This window comes from Trypanosoma conorhini, assembly GCF_003719485.1.
Source record: "Trypanosoma conorhini strain 025E chromosome Unknown Tco_14.4_contig_00416, whole genome shotgun sequence".
Taxonomy (NCBI): domain Eukaryota; phylum Euglenozoa; class Kinetoplastea; order Trypanosomatida; family Trypanosomatidae; genus Trypanosoma; species Trypanosoma conorhini.
This window is the reverse complement of record NW_021704504.1, coordinates 6,417-14,884: the sequence shown is the minus strand read 5'-3', so window position 1 is coordinate 14,884 and position 8,468 is coordinate 6,417. Positions and strand designations below refer to the sequence as shown.

The 8,468-nt window shown below is 51.4% G+C and overlaps 3 protein-coding genes across 3 annotated transcripts, besides 2 other annotated features; all 3 read left to right on the top strand.

Annotated features, from left to right (window-relative positions):
- Positions 1–98: 98 nt before the first annotated feature.
- Positions 99–136: a microsatellite.
- Positions 137–2,587, top strand: Tco025E_06293 (putative WD repeat-containing protein 27-like; the record flags this gene model as incomplete). The annotated part of the gene is made up of 1 exon (XM_029373173.1): positions 137–2,587. The coding sequence occupies one exon, from the start codon at positions 137–139 to the stop codon at positions 2,585–2,587; it is 2,451 nt and encodes an 816-aa protein (XP_029226728.1).
- Positions 2,588–2,786: 199 nt separating this feature from the next.
- Tco025E_06292 (uncharacterized protein) lies at positions 2,787–4,853 on the top strand (the record flags this gene model as incomplete). The annotated part of the gene is made up of 1 exon (XM_029373172.1): positions 2,787–4,853. One exon carries the CDS (start codon positions 2,787–2,789, stop codon positions 4,851–4,853), a length of 2,067 nt encoding a protein of 688 aa, XP_029226727.1.
- Positions 4,854–5,296: 443 nt separating this feature from the next.
- Positions 5,297–5,316: a microsatellite.
- A 140-nt stretch (positions 5,317–5,456) lies between these two features.
- Tco025E_06291 (putative protein kinase) lies at positions 5,457–7,970 on the top strand (the record flags this gene model as incomplete). The annotated part of the gene is made up of 1 exon (XM_029373171.1): positions 5,457–7,970. The coding sequence occupies one exon, from the start codon at positions 5,457–5,459 to the stop codon at positions 7,968–7,970; it is 2,514 nt and encodes an 837-aa protein (XP_029226726.1).
- Between the last annotated feature and the right edge of the window lie 498 nt (positions 7,971–8,468).

Below are 8,468 nucleotides of genomic sequence, written 5' to 3'. Positions count from 1 at the left end.
TATATATATATATATCTCTCTCCGTGCGCTGCTTTTGAAGCACAAAGTGGCCGGTGGAAGTCTCTATAGTGCAACCACGGAAACTTATCAGTAGGGCCAGAAAAAAAGAGTAGACAGAAGAACCGAAAGAAAGAAAATGCCCCAATTGGATGAGAGGGAGTTGCGTGCACTTTACATGGGCGCGGATCGTGTGACTTGCGTTGATGTTTCATCGAAGTGCTTGCTCTGGTGTGTCGAGGGCGGTAGAGCGGCAACGCTGCACATGTGGGAGTCGCGCGAGGAGCAACCGTCCACGGTGCCGCTGGTAGAGCTGGGCTTCGTTCCGACTCTCATCTCTGCCATGGAAGAGAAAGTCGTCGTTGTGGGCGACAGAGTTGTGGCACTGTTCACGGTGGAATGGCCGTCTTTCTCCGCCATGGACTTGCTCCCTGTTGATGAAGAAGACGAGAAGGAAGGAGGAAATCCAACGGTTAGAGAAGTGTTCACATGTAGTGAGATCCCTGCTGGTGTGACGCACGTCTCGTGGGCCACGGATGGGACTGCAGCCGCGCTTTCAGCAGCGCAGCAACTTGTGTTGATGGATTGCCGCGTCGGCTACAACGACGCAAGTCACAACGGCCATGAATTTAGCCCCTGCTTAATGGTAGATTGCAGTAGCTGGTACGGTGACCCTGGCGCTGCCTTTACTGCATTCACTGCAAGTCGCCTCTTTCTCTTGTCCACTCGGAATCATCTAGTGATGACCCGCTTCAGTGATAATAACGACTGTGGTGGCCAAGACGTCTGCTACTACCTTGAGCCACGACTTGAGAGGGATGGTCACGTTATTGCGCGGGCCCACCAGGTCACATGCTTTGCGGTTGGCGGCAGTGAGGAAGGATACCTCGTCGCCGGGCTCTCTGACGGAACGGTGAAGCTGCTGCGGCAGGATTCAATGGAGGTCTTCTTCACCCTTGACGTGGCGAAACAGTTGTACCGCCTGACAGGCAGGCCACCGCCGCCGGACACGGGGGATGATGGTGTAGAGGTGTTGAGCATATCGGTTGGCCGTCGATGCATGCTGGTGGTGCGACCGGATGCAGCCATATGCTACGATAAGAAGTCGATGGAGTTAATCGAGGAAAAGACAATGTTTCTTTTCGGCAGGGCGACGATGTCGTCAAGGTGCGCAGGGGACGGGTCATGGTGCGCCTGGTCGCCACAAACTCAAGAACTTCTGTATTATGCAGCTCCAGTACAGATGTTTCTTGCGGCAGACAACAACGCTGATATCGTGCATGCCCAAGTCCCACTACCTTCGAAACTGCTTGAACCACTTAGTTTACCGTATCAAAAAGAGGCACTCTCTGCATGCAGTGGAAAGGGGGCTGACAAAAAGAAGCCTAAAAATAAGTTTCTGACCGAGAAGCCTGTAACGCACGGTCATGTTATTAAAAGCAGTGGATATGCAACTGCCGTACCCTGGAGCGTCCAGCAGCAGCGTGCCAAGCAGGCGCGAGAACGGGTTCAAAAGGGAGTTCAACCTTCTCGCTCAGTTGCCTCTGATTTAAGATATAGGCCCTTACCGTTATTTGGGCGTCCGTTTGAGCCCATGACAAAGGCAAATAAGATTCTCTCGTCTTCACCTATTCATCGAGCCATGGTTACAGACGCCGTGTTCGCTGCGGCTGGGTCTGCACTCTTGACGGCCTCTGCTGACACCACCGCGAACTGGTTGAAGTACCCTGTTGCAAGAAACGGAGGGGAGGGGACATTGATGGAAGTACACACCAGCCCCGCGAATGCCATTGATGTTAGTCTCTCCCTCAATGCACCTTTTGTGGCAACTGGAGCTGCCGACGGCGTAGTGGCGATGTGGCAACCCACAAAACGAGAAGCGCCGTACATTGTGCAAAAAGTCGCCAAGGAGGTAAGAGCGGTAAAATTTTTCTACACGGACAAATTTCTTTGTTACGCTGCTGGAAACACGGTATCCTTCTGTCGTTATGCGCTGGATGACGGAGGTGGTGAACTGCATCGCAATCGCAATGAATCCACGTTGGAGACTGTGCTGGAGTTTGCCGCTAATTCAGCCCAGTCTGTGGTCGCCGTGGATGCCATAAACTACTTCACGTCCAACGTTATGGTTTGGGCAGGATCGAACAAGTCGGTTGGCGTCTACGACGTTTCTGTCGGGCAGAGCATTCAGGTCGTGGAAGAGGCCCACTTACGCCCTATCCACCATGTTGCAATGCTAACATCCAGCCGATATGCCGCACCCAGTACGAATCTTTTACACACCTACCTAACGGCGGGTTTGGACTCCACGGTACGACTTTGGGACCTTCGCCAGCGGCGATCCGTGCGACAGTTGGCGCTTCACCGAAACACCGCAGCTCCGGTGGGTGCGGCATTGTCTCCCAATGGAGCCGCGGTGGCGGTTGGTAGCGAAACCCGAGACGTAGTCATCTACGACGTGGGCTCAGGCGCAGTTGTAAACACAATAAATGTGGGTGACACACCCACTGCCCTCAGTTGGCATCCGCTAGAAAGCGTTCTCGCCGTGGGCACAGCCACAGGCGCCATTAAACTGATGGGGCAACGTTGAAAATCGAGAAAGAAAGATAGAGTCGAGAACTCCCACCCACCTTTTCTTTGGAATGTGGGAGAAATAGAGCGGAGTGGCACTTTCTGCAAGGGCCAGTGGTCTTTGCTGCACTCCTTTTTCTTATTTCTTTCGTTTTCTCTCTCTCCTCGTTAATCTACCTCGCGTGTGTGGGCTGGAGCCAAGGTGCAGGGGCACGGGCATGGATGGCACTCAACTGCAGGCAGGCACGACGGGCCCTGCGCCTCGCGAAAGAACCCGACGAGGCAGGGCGGCGTCTAGGAAGTCTTTGCCACGCCGCAGGAATTCCCAGGGGGCACCCCGTGCGAGGAAGGACTTACATCGCCCTCCGCGTGGAGTGAAACAGACTTGGCTGAGGATTGTATTTCACTGTCTGTACTTTTTGCTGGTGGAGTGTATTATTCTCAAACCTTTACATTTCATACAAAAGTGGGTGGAAGATTATACATCACGGGCACAAAAGGCTCGCACGGAGCGGCGGTTCATTAACATTATGAACTCTACAGAGAGCCTTGATACATGGCTTACGAATGCGTCCTACCTTGACAGGCATCGTGGAATGCAAGCGTGGAAGAAGACGGTCCCGAACAAGGAAAATTGTGATGCCGAAGGCCTAAACCAGGATGCCTACTGCGCCAAGATCCTCGCGGTTTCTGAAAATGAACGAGCCATGTCTGAGTTTCTGCGTTCACAGCTGCACCGCACGGCCCACGGTATAACCAGCCCCTCCAATTTTCGGTATTACACTGGCACAATAACCTCTGTGGAGGCATACAATGAGGCTGTTGTGGGTCTTATACAAGCGTTTGGGAGGGAACGCCGGTATAACGAGCCACACTTGCCACCATTGACTTCTTCTGAAGAAAGAATGCAGGGCTCATTTGAGGAAAGCCATTCAGTGACCCCAAATTCTACAACGGCTATATTTTCTAAAGAGTTTCCAAGGAACGGCGAAGTTGTGGATTCTGCCCCCTCTGGGCAATCCGATACAGAAAGGCGTGTCGATGATCCTTCATGTGATTATTTGGAGCAGAGAGCTGTCCCCTCGTTATATCTTTCCTCTCTACTTAATTGGGCCATGGAGCCACATTCTCCCGCGGAAACGCTTCTGACGGATACCCAGAAGCTCAAGGTACTGCAAGACACGCTACGGTCCTACGGACGCAGCGCTCTCATGCTAAGTGGGGGTTCTACTTTGGGGGTTTCCCACACAGGCGTTGTTCGAGCCCTTTTTGATGCAGGTTTATTACCTAATATTATTTCGGGCTCTTCGGCTGGATCCCTCCTTGCCTCGATTGTCTGTTCCATGAAGGACGATCAACTTCGTGAATTATTGACGGATTCTATACTGACGGTCCAAAAATTGCAACTTTCCCCCTTTGATCACGGAGGATTATTTACAAGACTAAAGCAACTTTTACGTACTGGGGCCTTCATGGAGGTACGGACACTCATGGATTGCCTCCGCAGCAATGTGGGGGATATTACCTTTGAAGAAGCATACCGTAGTACAGGTCGCATATTAAACGTCTGTGTGACAAGTGAGCAGTACAGTGGCTCTCACATGGATCGACATATGCTACTAAACTACGTGACAACACCGAATGTTGTGCTCTGGAGTGCAGTGAGTGCTAGTTGCGCTCTGCCCGGACTATTCACGGCGGTTCAGCTTATTGAGAAGTTGTCCGATGGTACTTTCCGACGCTTTCTTCCAGGACAGCTTTGGTGCGATGGAAGTCTCGCTCGCGATCTTCCGCGGGAGAGTCTCGCTTCCTTGTTTAATGTCAACTTTTTTATTGTGAGTCAGGTCAACCCGCATATCATACCCTTTCAGCGAAAGCCTGACTTGCCGCTTGTGTACAAGGAGCACCGTCCACGAAAAATTCTGAGTTCACTGTGGTATGGGTGCTGCCGAGAAATTCACCGTTGGATTTTGAAGTTGTTCAGCGTTGGACTCCTCTCTCGCACTGGCCGGTGGGAGCTACCGTACCTCTTCCTGACGCAGCGTTACGACGGCGACATTCTCATACTCCCGATAGGAAACGTTCTGCACGCCGTGCCGGACTATTTCAATATTGTGGAAAATCCAACGGCTGAGTACATTGCCTTTGTCACAAGCAGAGCACAGCTGCGGACATGGCCGCATCTCAATAAGATCCGTCACTCTACGATGATTGAGCGGGCCCTCATACGCGAAATTGGCTTGTTGAGGGAACGCATTAGAGATCGCAATAACAAATTTTCGTGAGGGAACGTTCCGTCATTTCTTCCCCGCCCCTTTCTTTTTTTGTCCCTCTGTGTTTCCCCCCCCCCCCCTTAGTGCCTTTGGACTTTCATTGCTGGGGCAGAGTCTGGCATTGGCCTGAATGAAAGCAAGCATCTGTGATGTGCGTGTGTGTTTATATATATGCCCTCCCTTCACCTCAGCCTCCCCTGACGCTAAGTGCGACTTGGGATAGTAAGCTATACAGAGAGCAAGAGGAGGGGAACCAAACCCATATCCTCGCTTTGCTCTGACTGGCGTTGCCTACAACTCTTTTATGCTTGTCGTTTGCGCAGTTTTTGCCTGTTTTTTTTGTTTGGTCTTTTTTATTTATTTTACTCCTCCTTGCAGCGTCGGCTCGTATCAACCCATCTGTCCGTCCATTTTGTTTTCCTTCTCTGTTCTCCCTAACACGCATACGCATGGTTTCTCTCTCTCTCTCTCTCTCGTTCGACTTGTTCACAGCCGGAGCAACGGCCGCCAATTGGGAGGACGGGGGGCTCAGCATCTCCAGCTCCTTGAAGAACAAGACCGGATAGGCGGGTAATTCTTGGGGCTAGGGAGCTGTATCCTGTGCGCACACGCAACATGGAAAACTACACCGTGATTGGAAAGATTGGTGGTGGTGCCGAAGGCGTTGTGTTCCATGTACGACACGAGATCACGAAGAAGGCACTCGCCATGAAGGTAATTCGTTGCGCCGACCACACCAAGGTGAATTCAGCTCTGAAGGAAATTAAAGTTCTCTTGCAGCTTCGCCACCAACATGTCGTCTCCTACGTCGATTTCTTTCTTCTGTTCCACAACGACGCGATCCGGCATGAATTTGCCGTGGGGAATACCGACGAGGGACAACTCTCCAAGCCTACAGAAAACCTTCGATTGTGCAGCACAGAAGGATCTTCCAGCGGTACCGGCAGCTCAACTGGTGGAAATGACGTCTTTCCAAACGTCTTCTGCTTTAGCCCCTCCGAAGTTTGCGTCTGTCTGGTGATGGAGTTGTGCACCTCTGGCGACATGCAGGGCACAATACGGGAGGCACAGCAATGCTTCATGGAAGTTGGCTCCCATCCCATTACGGAGGCACAAATTCTATTGTGGATGGAGCAGTGCGCCTCAGCACTTGCCTTTATCCATGAGCAAGGATTCCTGCATCGTGACTTGAAGCCTACCAATATATTTTTTGACAAGTACAAGGATATCAAAATTGGGGATTTTGGTCTTGCAGCCACCGTTGGCCTTGGCCGCCAAACCATTGTGGGGACTCCCATGTATCTCGCCCCGGAGCGTATGCTGCATCAGGTGTACGACGAAAAAGTAGATGTGTGGGGCTTGGGTGCTGTGATGCTGGAACTTGTTACCCTGCAGGATCAACCCGTCAATAGCCGGGTATTGGAAAACCCACTGTTTGTCGAGTCCGTTGTGCAGCAGGTAACATCAATGGGGTTTACAGCTACACTCGGTAGTCTATTGCGTGATATGCTGCAAAGATTTCCCGAAGGCCGGCCCTCACCTGCGGCTATACTGTGTCGTCTGGCTGGCATGACAACAATGACCTCACCTCACCGCAACATATCTGTCCCACGTCCTTCGGCGGGCGTAAGCCATCTCAAGTCCCCAATGATGGTATGCGGGTTATGCGAAGTAGAAATTGCGACGTCGGCCTGCTCAACCTGTGGCGCTGTTCTTTGTGAAGAATGTGACCGTGCAAGGCACAAGCACCACAGCCGCCACAGCCATGAAAGGAGCTCGTTGCTTCTCTCACGCCATACAACGCGCGCGCATCCGTTGAACGATGTGGAGCCGAACACGCTACCACCTGTAAAGCACAATATGAACGGCAAAATGAGTCAGTCATTCTCAAAGCTTAGGTGGCCTGTGTTTAATTCTACGGGGGGCTCTTTCTGCGGGGCATCTACTGAGCCTTCAAGCCATGTCCTCCGTCAAGGTATGAGTAGTACCACAATTCGGGTTCCGCAGGATTATGCCACAATCAAGGCTGCGCTGCGTGTGGTACAGTCCATGCCACAGATCCGAAAAATTGTGGTGGCTGGTAACACCATTCATAACACGCCGTTGACTCTGTGCGACAGGTTACCAGACAACCTGAAAATTCTCGGTGAGGACCCTTCCCCCGTCATTGAAGTCGAGGATAACGCATTTGCCATTCAGTGTACGTCGGGTCGTGGCACCTTGGAAAATTTCATTATTCGCCATGCTGGAAAAAAAGTCTTACTGACGGATTCTTACCCTGGTCAAACCTCTCTGAAAAAGTCTTCTCGACCCGTTGCTATCTCCATTGCGGGTGGAGATTGGAAAATCACGCAGTGTCGAATTTCGTGCCCTGCTGGAACTGGGATCAGTGTGGCTACTGGTGTGGAGGCTGTTGTATCGCACTGCACTATTCTTGAAGTCAAAGTAGCGGGGATAATTGTGATGGAGGGAGCCCAGGGGTTATTTGAAATGAACACCCTCACCAACTGTGGGTTTGCCGCCTTTTTGTTGAAGAAGAACAGCTCTGCGCGACTGTACAGGAACCATGTGATGGATGGCGCGGAGACTGGCATTTTTTGCCAGGATGCCTCTGGTTTAGCGGAGGATAATTTCATTGCGAACAATGGTGGATGTGGTGTGGTGACAAAGGGTTACGATTCCAACATCATTTTTCGTGTAAATAGAGTTGTGGCAAATGAACAAGCTGGTTTTTTCTGCTGTGACGGCGCAAGTCCGATCATAACGGCGAATGAAATACGACAGAACAAGCGGGCCGGTGTACTAGTCAAGACTCGAGCCGCTCCAAGGATCGCGAAGAACATCATTCGCTCTGGGCGGGAGGCAGGCATTTACGTCTTTGAAGGGGGAGAAGGTTTTATTGAGGAAAATGAGTTGCGGGATAACAGTAACGCGGGGATTCTGGTCACAACGGGTGGCTGCCCACATGTAGTGAAGAACACAATTTGCGGTAGCCTTTACGAAGGGGTCTGGGTGTGCAAGGGGGGTGGCGGGAATTTCGTTGAAAATGACCTGCGCGGCAACGAGAAGGGTCCTAAAGACATTGAGAAGGGCTGCTCAGTCGTGTGGATTGGCAACCGCGAGTCTTGAGGCAGCAGAGCACAGAGAAGGGGATTATTATTAATTGTTTTTCTTTTTGCCTTGCTTTGCTTAAATGCACTACAGCAGAGTAGCGAGTTCTACGCACCTTCAATATGTAATAAGGGGCCCGTCGGAAAGATGGCATGAGGAGGTTTAGATATTTCAATAGATGCACAAGCGAATTTGAAGCTTGGGGTTTGTTTTCCCTCTTTACTTTATTTCGTTGAGTCTTTGGTGGGTTTGGGGAGGCGTTGTTTTTATGGGTCTAAACTCACTGTGGGAGCATCGCCTCAAATACTTATGGACCAGTTGATGTGGATTCCGGACTTTTTGTGTATGCGCATCGTGGACAGAGCTCTACGGCCTCCGTTAAGAGTTGGCGGGGGGTGCGAGAAGAAGAGGAGGGATTTAAAAAAAAAGAGGGGGAGAGGCGGCGCTAGAGTCATCCTTGTACCTTCCATCTCCGTTGCCTCATCAAAGGAACAACTCTGTCTAGAGTGTTAGAGT